Source organism: Monomorium pharaonis, chromosome 5 (genome assembly GCF_013373865.1).
Source record: "Monomorium pharaonis isolate MP-MQ-018 chromosome 5, ASM1337386v2, whole genome shotgun sequence".
Lineage (NCBI taxonomy): Eukaryota > Metazoa > Arthropoda > Insecta > Hymenoptera > Formicidae > Monomorium > Monomorium pharaonis.
The window spans coordinates 16,470,625-16,489,247 of record NC_050471.1 but is presented as its reverse complement, the minus strand read 5'-3'; the positions used below and the strand labels follow the sequence as shown (position 1 = coordinate 16,489,247).

General features: G+C 35.0%; 1 protein-coding gene across 7 annotated transcripts in view; it reads left to right on the top strand.

Moving 5' to 3' along the window:
• The window catches only part of LOC105833494 (DNA helicase MCM8), a 209,574-nt gene that overhangs the window by 164,388 nt on the left and 26,563 nt on the right, over positions 1-18,623 (top strand). For all 7 annotated transcript variants that reach the window (XM_036287742.1, XM_036287736.1, XM_036287737.1 and 4 more), the window contains one exon: positions 3,104-3,207. In XM_036287742.1, coding sequence (XP_036143635.1) covers positions 3,104-3,207 — 104 coding nt within the window. The remainder of the gene's footprint in view (positions 1-3,103; positions 3,208-18,623) is intronic.

Sequence of the window (18,623 nt, the reverse complement as noted above, 5' to 3'; positions counted from 1 at the left end):
TCACCTACGCTTCTGCCAATTTTTTTCCTTCAATACATTTACAAAAACATGCAATGTAAATACCAATTTTCACCTTTGTACCTTATCACGTTTTTTTCCTTCAAAATGTGCATGTTTGGTCGCCCATCCACGCTTCCAGCCCCCAGACTGCCTTCTGCCAATCGGGCTTTCTCTTAATTAAGAATAATACTAACATTTTAAGCATAAATTACCCTTGTACCGAGTCACGTTGAATTTTTGTTGCTGGCTCTTGGTCAGCCGTTTAAAAAATAACAAATTTTTATGCAAAATTTTTTGATTTATTGTAAATCTATCGAATATATTACTTTCCATTTTATACATACGACTTTCTGATTTACATTATCACAATTCTGAGAAATTTTCTTTAAGAGAAAAAATTGATTAAAATTTATTGATTTTTGCCCGAGATACGAACTATCAAAGTTTCCTGTACGTTTCTGAACGTAACTTTTTGATAGTGAGCAGTCAGAGGGTTAATGTCATTGTCTAATATACGTCAGTGTGGTTTTTATTATGTTTATCTTTTAACTTAATTTTTCCGTATTACAATTTGAAATATTTTAATCAAATTATTCATTGTTTACTTATGTCTGAAGATGACTTACAAGGGAACTTCGCGAACTCGAAAATTCTAATTTTAATGAAACTTGGCATAAATGTAGAGGGGGTAAATATATGAATTTGGGAATTTTTAGTTGGTGCTTATAAACGGTTTGAAGAGGTGAAACCATCTTTCAAAGTTGAGACATTTTTGCGTTTTCTCGATATATCTCGCAAAGTAAACAAAATATAAAAAAATGTTTTACACAAAAGTTTTACAGTATAAATATCTCTATTTAACTATTCTGTTTATTTTTTCAAAAAAAAATTTTTTTAAAAAACTGAAAAATAAATTTTTTTCTAAAAAAATAAATAGTGTAGTTAAATAGAGGTATTTATGCTGTAAAACTTTTGTATGAAACATTTTTTATATTTTAGTTTGCGAGATATATCAAGAAAACTCAAAAATGTCTTAACTTTGAAGGGTGGTTCCACCCCTTCAAGCCGTTTTTTCACCGAAATAGAGAATTTCTAAATTAATGTATTTACCTCCTCTACATTTATGCCAAGTTTCATTAAAATTAGAAAATTTTCCGTTTGGTCTTATAAATGGTTTGAAGGAGTGAAACTACCCTTTCAAGGTTGAGACATTTTTACCTTTTCTCGATATATTTCGTAAACTAAACAAAATATAAAAAAATGTTTCATACAAAAGTTTTACAATAAATACCTCTATTTAACTACGCTGTTTATTTTTTGAAAAAAACATTTTTTTTAATTAAAATAAATTTTTAATAAAATTAACTTTTATGTATATAACATTTATAAAGTAATTATACTATCTTATTTACTACGTTTTATTTATATTATCTATGTGTATATTATCTATGTTATAATACTATACATTTATATTATCTGCATCCCCATTTTTTATTTATAGGTTTTCATTTATTGGTGGAATATGTATAATTTGAAATAAAATAATTAACATATTAAGAACATTCGCAATATTTATGTGTAACATTATGCTTCGCTTAATTAAAAACAATCTAACAGAAAAATCAAGCACACGTTAGATGTGATACTGATGTGAAAATGACGCGTAACATCATTAATAAAGATACTAAACTTTTATTAATACGTGATTTTCATTTCATATATAATACATATGTGACATGACAAATATAAAATTTAAATGTGAAATATGTGACATAGACAGAATGAACACTGTGTGAAAGCAACGTGACTACTCTAATATTGCGCAACTGTTAGATAAAAACTAATACAGGGATGCAGATAATATAAATGTATAGTATTATAACATAGATAATATACACATACATAACATACATAATATACACATAGATAATATAAATAAAACGTAGTATAAGATAGTATAATTACTTTAATAAATGTTATATACATAAAAGTCAATTTTATTGAAATGTTATTTTAATTTAAAAAAAATTTTTTTTTTTTTCGAAAAATAAACAGCATAATTAAATAGAGATATTTATATTGTAAAACTTTTGTATGAAACATTTTTTAATATTTTGTTTAGTTTGCGAGATATATCGAGAAAACGCAAAAATGTCTCAACTTTAAAGTGTGGTTTCATCCCTTCAAACCATTTATAAGCACCAACTAAAAATTTCTAAATTTATGTATTTACCCCCTCTACATTTATGCCAAGTTTCATTAAAATTAGAATTTTTGGGTTCGCGAAGTTCCCTTGTTAGTAAAATCGAAACGTTTCGTGTTTAATTTAATAACTCTTAAACTATGTATTTTTAAAAACTAATAAACTATTTTTAATTTATTTTACATCTTTAGATGCTCGTTTTTTACCCCTTTTCTTAAAATTATATAATTTTTTACATCAGGTTATTGTGTATCAATGAATAAATAAAAAAGACAACCTAATGTGATTACATTTGTTTAAATAAAAATAGAATTTAAATCAATATATTTCTAAATAACGATATTACATCTGAAAAATATTTTTGTAATTAACTTGCAATTTATTATTTTTATCTTATTATTTCGTTATTTTTTAAAATAATAATTTGCTTATTAATTGATAAATTGACTATTATATAATTTTCTTAGTTATTCTGTATCTACGCAAAAGCAATAAAGTAACATTATGGACAAATAATTATTAAGAAACTAATAAATTAATAATTTACAAAATATTTTACATTTTATTTTAGTATATTTTAAAATATGTTAATGTAAAATTAGTAAAATATTTTTTGTAATACTTTTATTTTGTACTTTTACTTTGTAGAATAATGAAATAAATTGTTGAAAGAGGAATATATAATTACTTTAAAAAATGATTTAATTTATAATATAATTACATACTTCTTTTAAGGAACATATATGTGTCTTCCTAATGTTTATTTTGTGCATAAGATATTAAGGTTTTTAAAATATTCATCTGTTTAGATATGGGCAGTTTTAAATGTGACATTAATAACATTTTTTCTCCTCCTTTTTATATAATAATAATTATATTATTTTTATCTTTATGTTATAGCATTTTGACAATCTATTATGTAAACATATCATGACTGTTCATAGCAATTTACATGCAAATTCAAATGAGGAAGTTACAGTTTTTCACAATGAGTGTCCTTTGAGGTAAGAAATAATTATAACAATATCTACTTTATTATGATAATTTTTTAGAAGGTTTTTACAATTTTTAAAGAAAAATAGGGTAAATAATTTTCAAAATTTTTTTGTTGTTTAATTATTATTTTAAGCCTAAGTTTTTATTCCTACTTTTTAATATTAAAAATATGAATAATGATTTATTAAGAATAGATCCATTCGACCTTTGCACAGTTTATTAGTGTCATATCATTATTCCGTATTTTTCCGATTCTTTCTTTCTCTCTCCCTCTCTCCCTCCCTTTCCCCCTCTTTTTTTTCCTCTTCCTTTACCCCCTCTTTCTTTCTCTTTCCCCCCTTTCTCTCTCTCAAAGTGACTTAAAATTTCCATCTTTTTATTTTAATAACTGGTTTTCTGATTGACCATGAGTAAGAACTTTTACATTTTTGACATCCATTTTTACATAAAAAAAAGACGTAAATTGTGACTACAGACAGTCATTTTTATATTTTGCACTAAAGAGAGGACTTGAAATATGAGTCGAAACGTTTGCGTACTTGATGTATATATTTTTGATTGCGTTTGCGTTGCAACGCGTTTAATATCATCTTAAATACAGTTTTTGCACACGAATAGGTAATGCTGGTTCTTATTGACAATTTTCTCTTTAACTATTATTTTTATTTGTATAAATAAGATTTCTGAATAGCTTCTACCTTGAAGTTTAATGATATATGCAGCAGTTGTCTTAATTAGAAGACATGTTTATTGTGTAAATAATTTTTTGCGGCGAAAATGAATAGAAGTGAAGAAATTAGGTATTATAATTATATAATTATAATTATAATTATAATAACTAATTTAATAATTAATACTATAATTATATAGTATAAAAAAGCTAGGGCCTTGACTTTGATATATTTTATCAAGATCCTAAACAACCTTCAAAATATAGTTATCGATCATGGGAGTGAGGTTTATCCTACATTCCTCTGTGCTTAATTTTTTTGAACTACGAATTATTCTTGCTTATCGATTTGAATAAAATTCTGTATCCAGCAGTTTTTTGGGTCGCTGATTACGAATCTAATGTCAGATTTTAAAATTTAAAACGGATCCAATATGACGAAACTCTTAAAAACTAAGTTTCCCGGAAATTAGTTCAGTTTTTTATTGTATGCCTGCCATATTGGATCTATCATTTTAAATTTTGAAATTTTGATAACGGATTCGTAATCAGCACCTCAAGAAAGCCCTAGATACTAAGTTTTATGGAAATGGTCGAATTTTTAACTCTTTGAGGTTAAAATTTTTTTCGAACTTTGAGATCACATTGGATGGTTACCATTTTTGACTATATAAGTATGGACTGCGAGTGCCTCACTTTTCCCATTCACTTCTGTACTGAAATCCGTAGCCAACATTTCCGACATTTAGGCTCCGCCCCATCGACCAAAGAGCGTTGTTCGTTGAATGTGAGACAAGGATAGAATGATACCCAAGAACACTCGGGTGACGTTTCTAAACGCAGCCCTGACGTTATTTTAGTTTTCCAATTTATCAATTGGTCGATGGTGGCGCGACACATCTTAGCTACCAGTTTGAAGTTAGCTACTGGCAGTCCATACTTATATAGTCAAAGGTTACCATCGATCGTCAACGTTAAAGTATTGTATTTATGAAATTATCAAAGATATGGTAACAAAAAGTTAATGGATAAACTTGAATGTTGGAAAATGTATTCTGATATTATTTAAGCAAAAATCTAAACACATTAGTACTTAAAAAAATTCTTGAATCTTGCAACATTCGAAAAAAATTTTTACAAAATAAATTATAATTTTTAATTTAGCTAAAAATTTAGATTCTTATTGTTCAAGTTTTGTACTTTAAGGAAAAATAAGTCTTTGACTTTTTTTTAAAAAGGGATATTTATTTTGTATATTGAACGTGGAATATTTTAGTATATAGAAAAACAGGTATTTTTATAGAAAAATTAAGTTTATTATATTTTTATCATTAAAAAATTTAAAGTAAGTGAGTATTTATTAAATAAATAGTGTTTATTCTAAAAATTAATTACTTCCACCACAATTAGTACATAAATGTATCCTGTGATCGTCACACAGGCTTTGACACGACGGACACTGCATTTATGTCTTTCGATCTTTTTTACTGCCACATGGTTTTTGTTTGTCAAATTGACAATGCTCATTGTTATTGACTGGACGATCTCTTAATTCAAAAGTATATGGCCTAATTATAAGCCATTTGCTATATATTTTCAAAGAATAAATTACCAAAAAAATAAAAAAAATTTCTAGGCATAAGAATTAGTATTATATTATATACTTACACTTTTTAGACCACAAAAAAACGAAAATTTGAACCACCAAAAAACACAAAAAACTTACACGGAAATCACATATGGGGTGGCTATTACCCTACCTTGTCTTCAGATGACTGCCAAAAGCGCACTAACACGACTTTCAATTACAGAATAGTACAAGAGCATAAATAAAACTTTGAGTTACCATTAAATGGCGTTACTACCCTTACAGAAAAAAACTACAAGAATACGATAAAATTACTGGTATATTAAAGAACTGAAATTCTTCAATAATATACCAGTAATTTTATTGTATTGTAGTTTTTTTTCGTAAGGGTAATATTATTTTTTCTTAGATCAGAAAGATATAACGTGTTGAATTCAAGCGATGAAAGGTAACTACCCAGTGTGACCTCGAAGAATTAATATTGTGTATCCGCCATATTGCATCCGCCGTTTTTGAAAATCTGATAACGGATTCGTAATCAGCGACCTCAAAAACCCCAGCTATAGAGTTTTGTAGAAACTGGCGTTTTTTCTGAGAGAAAATGAATTTCTTTAAAAAAAACAGCTAATTTTTGGCATTTGTTTATTTATAGCAAGTAAATAAATAAAATTTGTGGTCATATATATTTTTCAAACATACCTTAAAGTATCTCTTAAAGAATTATCAGAAAGCAAAAAAAAAAGGTTAAAAAATCGTTAAAATAGTTAAAAATTAGAAAGATCTTGGTGGGTCACCCAATGACCCACCGTGACGCATAGGGTTGAGACCCGAAATGAAATCAATAATTATTTTGTTTTACATGAGTTTTCGACTTTCCACGAAAATCAAGGTCCACTTCACACCTCTCTGCTTATGGCTCAAAACGAAGTCAATATACTTTTTTATAATATAAATATAATTTTGAACTTTCCGCGCTAACGTCTCCATTTTAGCAAAAAATATTTTGCACAATTAATATATCTCCTAAAGATCTACAATTACTGCAAATTTTATCAAGTTTGGAGGTAGTGTTTATTCAAAATTTAAACCTTTGTTTAAATTTCTATTTTTATATAATCACGCATTTCAAAATTTGCTTGGGTTAATAATAAAATAATAATAATAATAGTAATAAATCGGGGGTTGGGGGAGTGGAAGATGGTGTCGGTTGGTTTGGTCGAGGTTTTGCTCCGGAGTAAAAGGTCAATATTACGCGTAGGTGGAGAGTAGGAAGATTGGTTAGTGGAGGAGTAGAAAGTGGAGAAGACGAAGAGGAAATGGAGGGAAATAAATGGAGAAAAGTGATGAAAAGATACGAGAGAGAGAAAAGAGAAGTTTTTAGAGGATGAAGAAGCAAGAAGAGAAGTACGGGGAACAGAGATTGGTGGAAGGATGTGGTAACGGGTGACGCGGGAGGACGGTAGATGGCGGTAAGGAGCAGAGACGGGTGATAGAGAAAAAGACAGACCGATATATTGGAGAATCGAGAGATCGAGGGCAGCGCGAACCAATCCAGAGAGGCGGTGGAGAACATGGAGGACATAGGAGATGACACAGTGAGAGGAGAATGGATTGTCAGTGGTGGTGATGGAGAGACGGAGGGGACGGAACGGTACACGGATTGGTACAGAAATGTAGTGACAGGTGACGCAGGAGGATGATAGATGGCGATGAGAAGGGAGACGGGTAATAGAGAGAAACGAGGGACCGATATATCGAAGGATCGAGAAATTGAGAGCGGCGCGGTCAGAAGCGAACCAATCAGAGAGGTGGTGGAGCACATGACGAAGTGATAAGAAGCGAGGAATAACGACCAATCGAAGAGTGAAAGATAGAGAAAGGAAATAGAAGGCATGGAGGAGATATTAGGAGAGATGAGGTTGATAAAGAGGAGCCTGGAGGAGTTAGTGAAGGCATTAAGAGGGAGATATGAGAGGAAATGGGAACGGCGGAAGGAGAGGAGAAAAGGTTAGGAGAGGAGGTGTGGAGGACGAGGAAGAGAGGGGACAGATCGACGATGATGAGCATGAGGAGACAGGAGAAGAAGAAGGAAGAGGAGAAAAGAGTGAAGAGTTACGGAGAGAAAGATTGCGGCTGGGAAGACAGATGGTAGAGGAGAAGATAAGGAAGAGGAACGGGGGGTTTATAGAAGGCAGGGAAAGACGACCGGGAGGAAAAAGGAAGGGTCACTTGGAGAGAGGAAGCAAAAGAAGAGAGGGGCGGCAAAAGAAGAGGAGGTAGTGGCGAAAAGTAAGGAGAAGAAAGGGGAAGCCGAGAAGGGAAGAAGCGGCGGAGGGAAAAAGGAGAGCAGGGAGAAGAGAAATAAAAAACAGGAAGAGGAAAGGAGAGAAGTGGAAGACGAAGGAATGGAGGAGGAAAAGATGAAGAAGAAAGAGACCGAGTGGGCAGGTAGAAGAGGAAAGGACGAGGTAAAAGGAGAATATGGTAGGAGTCATGGGAAGAAAACAGGAGGAAGACAAGTGGGGATAGAATGGAAGGGGAGGAAGGAGGGGAAGAGTGGTGGAGGTTGGCGGAAGAACGGAGAAGGAGAAAGGAAGAGATGAGCGAAGAATGGAGAGTGACAAAGGAAAAAGCTAGGAGAAAGCTAGCGGAAAGAGAGGAAAGAGCAAGGAGAATCAAGGAAAGAGAGGCAAGGATACGAGAGAAGAGAGAGGAAGAAGGAAGAAGAGAGAAGAGGATAATATGGAGAGGAGTGAATGGTGAGAACGCAAAAGAAAGGAGAGATTTAGTAGAAATTATTATGGAGGGTGCTTTAGGCAGGACGGTTGGAGTGAAAGATTGAGAAAAGAAGAGGGGAAGACGGAAGACAGGTTTTGATTATGGAATTAGAGGATGTAGAGGACAAGAAAAAGATCCTAAGGAAGAATATGGAAATAAAGGAGAATAGGGAAAAGGAATGGATGAGGATCTGTTGATGGAGGAGAGGAAAACAAGATAAAGGATGATGGAACAGGCGAAGAACGAAAAGTCAAAAGGGAAATAGGTGATACTTACGAATGGGGAATTATGGAGGTAAAATGCACATGGGACGAAGGAGAAAAAAGTTGGAGAAAAGAAAAGAAGGAATAAGGGAAGATGGAAGAGGACAGGAAAAAGAGAGGGAGAAGGAGTGGGGGAAGAGGCAAAGGATAGCGGTAGATACGTGGGGAGGGGAGGGAGGAGTAGAATGTAAAGGTCGCAAATGGCCAGGTCGGGTACTAGGAGAAAGAGGGGTAATTGTTTGAAGAAATTGTTAATGTGATATGAAGTCAGCTGTATATATTGTTTATGAATTGTGGCAGAAAGGCGATTTTGTAAAGAGTTTGGTGGCCCCTGTAAGACATCCTGGCAGTTCTGAAAGGGCCCCGGAATAAAGATATTATTATATAATAAATCGGGGGGTTGTCCTTAAACAAGGATGTGTGACTCTATCTCGGACCGAGTCCATTGTGTCTCTCCGTTTATCAGCTACCCTTAGAAAGGCTCCATTTTTTGTCAAAAAACGGAGCAAGTCCTCTCCAGGTAACTGCTCCACCTGATCTGATTCCAGAATGCCTGATCCCAGCAGGCGTATCCTTAGTCCGACCAGTGCTGGATAGTACTCAAAGATGTGAAGGCTAGTTTTCTCCTTTTTTAGTTATTTATTTATATTTAAAAATTAAGTATTTTACGTTACACCTTGTTTTGATGACATCGAAAAGTATCGAAAAATATTACATTTTCATATCGCCAAATAAATATAGTTTTAAAACAGAATAAAAAATCTGACCATAGGTTCTCAAAGTTCACTTTTGATTACCATTTAGATTACTTTATCTTTTTTTCTAATAAATAGAAGATGAGTAGGAAGGTGTTTGAAAAAAAAGACTAGTTTTTACAAAAATTTGTTTTTCTTTCTCATTTTTTTCAAAAAATCTCTTTTCTTTTAATATCTTTGACTTTTTACCAAGGTCATCATAACTCTGATCTTTCTTCTTTTGATTGAAAAAGAATGCGTTGAAATTGATTGAATTTATTTGGAGATATGAACCGACAAAGTTGACGGGTTACGTTAACCCAATTTTGTACTAATCGTAACTTTTTTGTAGTTTGTATTCTGAGGGTTAAGATGGTTCTTGCAGTACTTTGAAGGCAACTATTGTTATTAGTAAAAAATAGGAATAATTTAATATGTAAAAATTAATGTCCATTTAAATTAATTATTAAATTAATTATTAATTATTAATTAAGGTTTTTTTTGTTGAACCGTTGTTATAAACTGAAAATATTAGCGGAATTACAAATTTGATTAGAGTTGGAACCATGTATTTGGCAACGTCGCGATTTGGCTGCCGGAGCGTCTGGTGTATCGTCATAATTAAATTGTTAGTGCGTATAAACATGACCTAACAGCCTCGACGCAAAGGTCGTTTTTTTTCTCTATTTAATGGTGGGAGAATGGTGGGACACGCTTCTTGTACGTCAGTTGACGCGTGTGACGTTGCCAAGTAGTCATTCAAACCAGGCGCCATGGCTCACATGTCGTGTCGAAAGTTGCCGAAAGTTTGTAAAAAATTTCGCTTTATTTATATAGGATACAGTCAATCAGTTTAGGGTCGCGTCAGTATCTTTAGAAATTTTTATTCGTTCATCAATTAAACAATTTTTTATTCGTTCATCTAGTCGAGAAATATTAACATATTCCATGAATGTGCAAGTGGTAAAAAAATCTGAAATTTTGCAGGAAAATTTGCTCTAGGAACGTTAATCTTTTATTTGATATTTGTTTCTGGGCTATTTATATTAGACCTAAATGCAAAAATCACCTTAATGAATCGTCAGTTACACGAAAGATACAATACAGCTTTGTTCTTTAAAGCTCATTTATTGATTATTTTAAAAAGTGTATTTAAAACTTTGTCGTACTCCTGGTCTCGAGACACGGTACGGGGATCGCTGTCGTTGACTCCTCGGGATCAGGTTTCGCAGAGATAACGCTGAGAATAGTAATAAAGAGATATATGTGTTCCAACTTGGTTAAAATTCCCAAGCATTAATTATTAAACTCGTTATAATAAGTATCGTTATTTGTTATGACAAATGATAAAATATAATAAAGTGATGAGCCACATAGATTTGTCGCTTGATTGATACGCAGTAAGTCCGCTCGTTCTCTTTTCGCAGTGTTTATATACACCCCAGATAGCACACGGATGTTCTCAGGACGTCTAGGACGGACTTCGTGGATATCCTGAGGACGTCTTGATTTTATCCCGAGACGTCCTCAGGACATCCCGAGAAATAGCAAACGAACGCCACTTTTTAGTTCTCAGGACATCCTGAGGACAGTCCACTGAACGTTTTGAGAATACCATGGGATTTCCTCAGAACATCCTCAAGAATAACAAACAATGACCACTTTTGTCAGAATTTTTTAGATTTTTAAGATTTTTTATAAATGTTCCGATTTTTTATAAAAATTGAAACGTTTTTCAGAAAAATTTAAAAAATAAAAAATTCTAATTAATTTAGAAAATTTTTGAATATTTTTAAGTATTTTTAAGAGTTTTTGAGAATTAAAAAAATTTTTAACAAAAAATAAAAAGTTCTAATTATTTCTATGGTAATTTTGTAAGAGGAAGAAAACTTGTTTGTAAGAAGAAGAAAACGTGTTTTAGCCAAGCCACAGTCGTACCTGTTATGTATGTTTAATCTCTGTACCTGAAAAAACAGTCACTTATTTAAGTGTCAACCATCGCCGACGTTGCTTGACTTCGAAAACCGTACGCATCTTAATGCTTTGTGATGATCCATGAGTATTGTTTATGCATACATATTTGCTATAGATCATTACAATAGATATCAGAAGAATGAAACATATACAGTTAACTTATAATTTTATAAATAAATATAAAGTTTTACAGTTTTTTTAATTCATTTTTACATATGCGCGCAAAATAGCATGTGAAATAACTTATTAAAAAACCTGTTTTTGCTCTGTTTGTATAAAATAAAATAAACAATTTTAATGTCATTTTTTATAATTTTTTAGTTATATGCCACATTGTTTCAGTAAGTATAGACATTCAATCTGACTTTGAAGTCGACTTTAGACTACTTTTGCCGACTGATAGTCGACTAACAGTCAATTTGTGCTGTGTGGAATTTTATTGTTATTTTTACACAGAGAAACAAATTATACATACAAGGTACATTTTACACATTTGATTTTACAATGCATTCTAGAAATACGGTATTTAAAGATTGCTCATTTGCTATATTAATTTATTTTTTATATTTTTCAAAAATTAATATACGTCCAGGATGTCCCTGAATACTGTCTTAGGATGCTTGAAGACTTTCATAAGATGTCTTGAGGATTTTTCGTACAATGTCCTGAGGACTATTTTAGGATGTCCTGAGGACTGTCTTAGGATGTCCTGAGAACTGTTTTAAGATGTCCTAGGACTTTTAGGATATTATATTTTTAGAACTTTCTGTGCTATCTAAAATGTCTGCTATTTATACAGTCATCATATTTAAGTTTATCTTTAGACATTTTGTAGTTAATGAAACTCTTTATACAATATTTTTATTAAGAATAGCGTTTTTAGCTGGAATACATATATCCTCAGGACATCCGAAGGATGTCCTTAAGACGTCAGTAGGATTTCAATTCATAATTAATACTATTACAAAACCTAACATTCTAAACTTACTTTAGAAGTCAAATTTATACTGCGATGAGGTTTTCCTCCGAGAACCGCCAGGTCCAAAGGGGTTTTGCCCAATTAATCGATATCAACTATAACTCTTGACTGGTAACGCTTTTCTCAATGTATTGGTAACCCGCGAAAACGATACTTACGAAATACTCTATATTTTGGGCGCCAGGCGCGGATTTCCGCGCCACACAATAATTCGGTAATCTAAAATGCGCTACGGATGCCGGTAGCTCTTAACTCAAAGTAGTAGAGGGGCGTGGTTCTTAAATAAATAATACGTGGAGATTTCGGAGCAGGGCAGGTCGCAGAATAAAATAAGTACACAAAATTCAAATAGTTAATAATGACGAAAATATACAATATATTGAATGACTAAAGAGTGAGATAACAAACGGAAACAATATATGCGGGATACTATGACTTCGTGGATAATCCAAAGAATGATTTCCTTTCCATATTCTTACAGTCCAGACGACAATTATCCCAGAAAATGTACGGATTACAGAATATCGTAACTGGCAGAAGGCCAACTGTTCTTTACATGAAATAGTTCCGGTTATTCTTACTCACGAGAGCAATAGACAATACAATTTTTGACTGTCGGGGCCAACGCAATTCGAGAGGGACGTATTAATTAATCGGAGTTCGGGGCCGGTCGGTACGACGTCCCGTGCGGTACCAAACTCTATTCATTAACATTAATATTCAAAAATAAACGCAACAACAACAACGGTAACAGACTCCAGAATTACCGGTAACTTGAAATACGGTATTCTTCATACGAATCCGCACGAGAGCCGACCGCCTTACCCGAATCTTACTCAAATCCGCGGTAGCTGCTGAGTGATGGCCTTACAGAAATGATCGATGGTACGTCAGGGTTGATCTCGATAGAGCAGTACCTCTTTGGCTCGTGGCTCACCGAACAGTGGTGAACCCCGGTCCCACGCCGGCCGGCTCGGGCCCGCGCGCAAGCGCGTGCGCACTTCGATTTCCGATACCTAGATCGGATTGCTCTGCGCGACTCCCAATCTTTGCAGCGCCGCTTTATCCTTTGGAATTTTTCCGGAACTAGAGGCTGTCGGTATCCTAGTGGCATAGGCGGAATTTCTCATGCCCTGCCACTTTAGCTGGTCCGGCTTTTTTTTGTTTGCGAGAAAGTGGGAAATCTTCATAAAGGGCTATCCAGGAAACCCGACCGCTACATGGTTAGGTAACCAGGAGGCCCAAGACACCCGGGTGCCCGTACACCCGGGTGGTGTAGGATTCTATGTGGGCACATCGCGAGAGATACTACTTACATAGCCTACCCACTAAAACCCACTCTCTAGTCTTATCCTACACTTGGCACTTGTGAGGGCATCTCCCGGTGCGACGTATAGTCATTTTGTCAGGAGGCACCCCCGTGCCCGCTGGGACAATAAGCTCCCACCATTAACTAGAACGGGCTCCCATTCATGTGCTTATACATACCTAGTGAATGGACCCCGATTGGCTACCAATTCACCAATCGGAGTCCATTCCCGCTCAATACAAGCGCAATTGAAGCACTTTTCGCTTTCTAATTCTAGTTGGTTTGGGTGCGGAGGTGCGCTAAACCCCAAGTACAAAGTACCCCTTGCGCTTGTTTTACAATAATAATTCGTTATGTCTACAATACATATATTTGCTCATACATCCTAGACAATATCCCATTACGGATGTCCAGCTCTAAGGAGGTCTTTGGTTCTTCTTTCTAGTCCTCTCCGCCTCTTTTTTGATAATCATAATCTCTTTACAATAGGTAATAAAAGCCTTCCAATTATTTTCATCATTTAAACCAGCTACTACTAAACTATTCAAACTTAAATCATTTCCTACGACTAATCTTAATGAACGCCTTTGTTGGTTCCAAAATTTGCAAAACTCCAGCGTGTGCTGCGCATCATCTGTGATAAAATCGCAATGAGCATACACCGGAGTTTCCAACTTATTGACCCTAAATAGAAATTTATTAAAACATCCGTGATCAAATATTATTTGGGTTAATCTATACGTTAACATTAAGTTTCTATTCGAATACTCGTTTAAAACTGGTGCTAATGCTGTACGCACTCTCCTTTCGGGAGTGTTTGTTTTACACTCTACAATTCGCATTCTCCATGCTTCTATCATGTTTTTGGATTTCTGCTTGATTAGAAAAATGCGCTGTTTAGTGCGTTTTGATAGAAAGAAACTACCATTAGGTGCACTTCTAATCCTACTATATACTATTTTATGCTTTTCCGCCATCAAATCTATAGGGATTTGTCTAGCCAATAACATTGCCACTTCGTATGCAACCGTAGCCTCTCATAATTTTTAAAGCCAATCGTTTTTGAAGTTGTTTAAGCCTGGTTCTTATGTCCTTGTTTCTAATGACATTTTTTCTCCAAAGAGGTGAGCCATAATTTATGACCGAGTGAACGATCTCGGAATATAATCTCCGAGACCGTTCACCCGGTCCTCTTAAATTCGGCGAGATTCTGCTAAGTGCAGTGGCCAAGTTCTCTACCTTAGGAATTGTTCTTTTTAGGTGTTCAGCGAAATCTCACTTTTTGTCTAGTGTAATACCTAGGTACTTTATTGATTTTTTGACTAGTAGAGTCGAGTCATCTATCTTTAAACTTAAGTCCCGCATTTCGTTCTCTTTTATCCCGAAGGCCATGGCCTCAGTTTTCTCAACTGCTACTTTTAAGCCTAGTTTCCTAATTGTCTCAAGTGTAATTCCGGCCATTAACTCAGCTTTTCTGATTGCCTCATTAACATCCGATCCTGCCACAAGTAGCAGTGTGTCGTCTGCGAAGCCTATAATATTTGTGTCCAGAGGTGTTATTCTGGACAAAATGCGTTGTACGCCATATTCCTCAGAATAGGGCCTAATGCAGACTTCTGCGGAATTCCACATGTACATCTTCTGAATACGTATTCTTTATCATTGACGTAGATCAAATATCTTTCTTTGATGTAATTATTTATTATTATCCTTAGATAATTAGGGACACATTTTTTTTCTGCTGTTTTTTTAATACTTTCCCATGGAAATGAATTAAAGGCGTTGGCTATATCCAACCCTATTTATAGGTTATAACGATTATAACGATTTTCTCATCTTTGATATAATTGTCAGTGATTTGTTTAATTTTTATTATGGCATCGATCGTTGATCTATTTTTCTTGAAGCCATACTGATTTTTACTCAGCTCATTGTTTTCTTCTAGGAATGTCATTAATCGGTTACCTATTACTTTTTCGAAGAACTTTCCAGTTTTATCCAACAGACAAATAGGTCTATAGGAAGTCGGAAAGTCCTCCGGTTTGTTCGACTTTTTTAACAAAACCAACTGAGCTAATTTCCAGGTTAAAGGAAAAACGCCTCCCTGAGACATTTGTCAAAACATAATTTTCAATACTCCAGCATGTAGTCGCCTGATCCTTTCAAGATCAATCCTCTGATCCCATCCGGACCAGAGGCTTTCTTATTACTGACTTTTTTTAGTGCTTCTATTATTTTTTGCTCTGTTACTTCGAACTCTGGTTCCCATATTAATGGAATATTCAGGTTTTCAACAATTTTATGCGTTGGAAATAAATGATTTAGTACAGTATCTAATGTCATTTTATCTAATTTTTGTGTTAGTGGGAAATCTAGTTTCTTTATTTTATTAGTAACAATTCTGAATGGCATGCCCCAGGGGTCTGCATTAAATGTATTCATGATCCTTCCATGCCTGGATCTTGGATCTTTTAATTGCCTTTCTCAATTCTTTCCTTAAGCTCTTTAATATCGTTTCCAATGTACGTTGTTCTTCGTATGAGACTTTCCCTCTAGCTCTTGTTGTCCTACGCCATTGGGAGTTGCACTCCTTTCTGAGGTTTGCAATTTTCTCGCTCCACCAGTAGACAGAATTACTAATAAATTTTCTAGTTGGATTCATGGTCATATTGGATAAATCTCTTAGAATTGTATTTACTTTTTTAACTACTTGATCTGCCGTCATATTACGGCTTGGTTCGCTCTAAGTACTTACTATAGCCGCCTCTTCTAATTTTTCACCATTAAACGAGGCAACACTCCAGCGGGGAAAAGCATATTTAATTATTTTGTTACATGTTTTGTTTGTTTTACCTTTATTTAACGATTTATTTTTTAATTCTAGAAAAATGTATAAATGATCTGAGAGCGTGTCTCTTTCTTTATCTAGTATCCATCCTGGATTCATGCTTTCAGCTTGACTGTTTACAAAAATTATGTCCACCGCGGATTTGTCACGAGGGTGTGAACAAGTAACTTCCTTATTTAAATTAAGATAATTTAAGTTATGGCTGAACATCCATTCCACTAAAAGATCTCCTCTCGGGCTATTTACTTTATCTCATAATTTCGATCTAAAGTTTAAATCTCCAGCAATTACTAGAGGCATTTTCTTATATTTAATAATTTTGTTTGTTAGACTATCTAAATAAATATCAAAGTCTTGCAAATTTTGTTCGGGGAAAAATAAACTCCGATTATAACGATATTACCCCATTTAATTGTTACGAATCCTTCCCTCCTACCAAGTAATACACATGGGGCTTGTTTGTTTAAATCTTCTGATGTGATATAGACAACGGGTTTGTTTTCATTTGAGGAAAACTCTCTGTATTCCTTCTTAATGCTATGAGGTTCTATAAATATAATAATTCCAACTTTCTCCTTTTTTGCCGTATAGAGAGAATTAATGTTAATTATTCTAAGCAAGTCTTGCGCTTGCTTAGAAAGATTAACATTAATATAGTAGTTTAATCATTTTGTTGTTTATCTTTATTTTTTAAAGTTTCTTCAATTATTTTTCCTTTCTTATTGTCTTTGCTGTTTGCTCTCTTTTTTTCTTGCGGTGGTGGCAAAGCCACGGATCCATCTGCAGTAATTCTCTTCTGGAACTCATTGTATTTGGATGGCGTAATTTGTTCAGCACTAACTTTCCCATCATTTTCACTCTTCTCATTCTTTCTTATTTCTGATAACACCTCAGGACTTTTTTTTTGCCTGATTGCTCCTCGGACATTTCAATATCCTTATTTGGGGATCCCTCTACCTCCATTTCTCCATTGTCTTCGTTTTCTAATTCATGGTATTCTTCTTTCGTATGTTCTTTTTCAGTATGAATCATTTTACTATGTCCGTCACTTGTTCTGTCTTCTTTCGATGTCCTTGGGGACCATAATCTCTTATTTTACCTTATAGGCGCTCTTCTAGGGGATCAGGGCTGGCAGTTCCTGGAGTCAGCTCTATGACCGTGTCCTAGGCCTTTTTCCGCGCACGGCGGACAGTAAGATTTGTTTTTACAGCCCATAACTTGATGGTCAACTCCACCACAGTTAAAGCAATGGCCTTTCCGATCATCCTTAGAAAAACACAACTGCATCGTGTGGCCGGAAGCGTTCCAGATGCGCACAGTAATAAACGGACACAGCGGGCTGAGTGGAACGGACACAGACCAAATGCACACGGAACAAATGCGCACAGACCAAACGGACACAGTAACCAACAAACTTACCACATGGATTGCGATTTTTCGGGGATCTCTACTGACGGGTGGGTGCGGGAGGGGGGGGGGGGGGGACGAAGCCCTTCTTGCACCATCCGTGCGTGCGTGCGTGCGTGCGTGCGTGCGTGCGTGCGTGCGTGCGTGCGTGCGTGCGTGCGTGCGTGCGTGCGTGCGTGCGTGCGTGCGTGCGTGCGTGCGTGCGTGCGTGCGTGCGTGCGTGCGTGCGTGCGTGCGTGCGTGCGTGCGTGCGTGCGTGCGTGCGTGCGTGCGTGCGTGCGTGCGTGCGTGCGTGCGTGCGTGCGTGCGTGCGTGCGTGCGTGCGTGCGTGCGTGCGTGCGTGCGTGCGTGCGTGCAAAGCATTCTCTGCACCACATAGGTTTGCAACTGTGCGCATTTGGTCCGTGTGCATTTGGTCTGTACGCATTTGGTCTGCGCACAATTGGTCTGTGCGCATTTGGTTTGTGTGCATTTGGTCTGTACGCATTTGGTCTGCGCACAATTGGTCTGTGCGCATTTGGTTTGTGTCCGTTTATTACTGTGCGCATCTGGGACTCACTCGTATGGTCTAGTGCCATACATTTAAAGCACTGCATTGGCCTTCTCTCCAGGAGTTCCACATCCGCTTGTGTTTAACCTAGCTTAATTTTCCCCAATATTATTTAATTTAATCGCACCTTCTAATGGGCAACACCCAAGTGTTACACAGACTATTTCTCATGTTCCTTATTGGTCCAATTTTATATGATTCATCTGCGAATTTAAGTATTTTTTTTAGCTGTTTTAATATTTCAGTCGTGCTAACAGAATCGTCAAAATTATAAATTTTTATCATTGCTTTTCTGATCGGGTGAGACATTCTTATCCCATTATC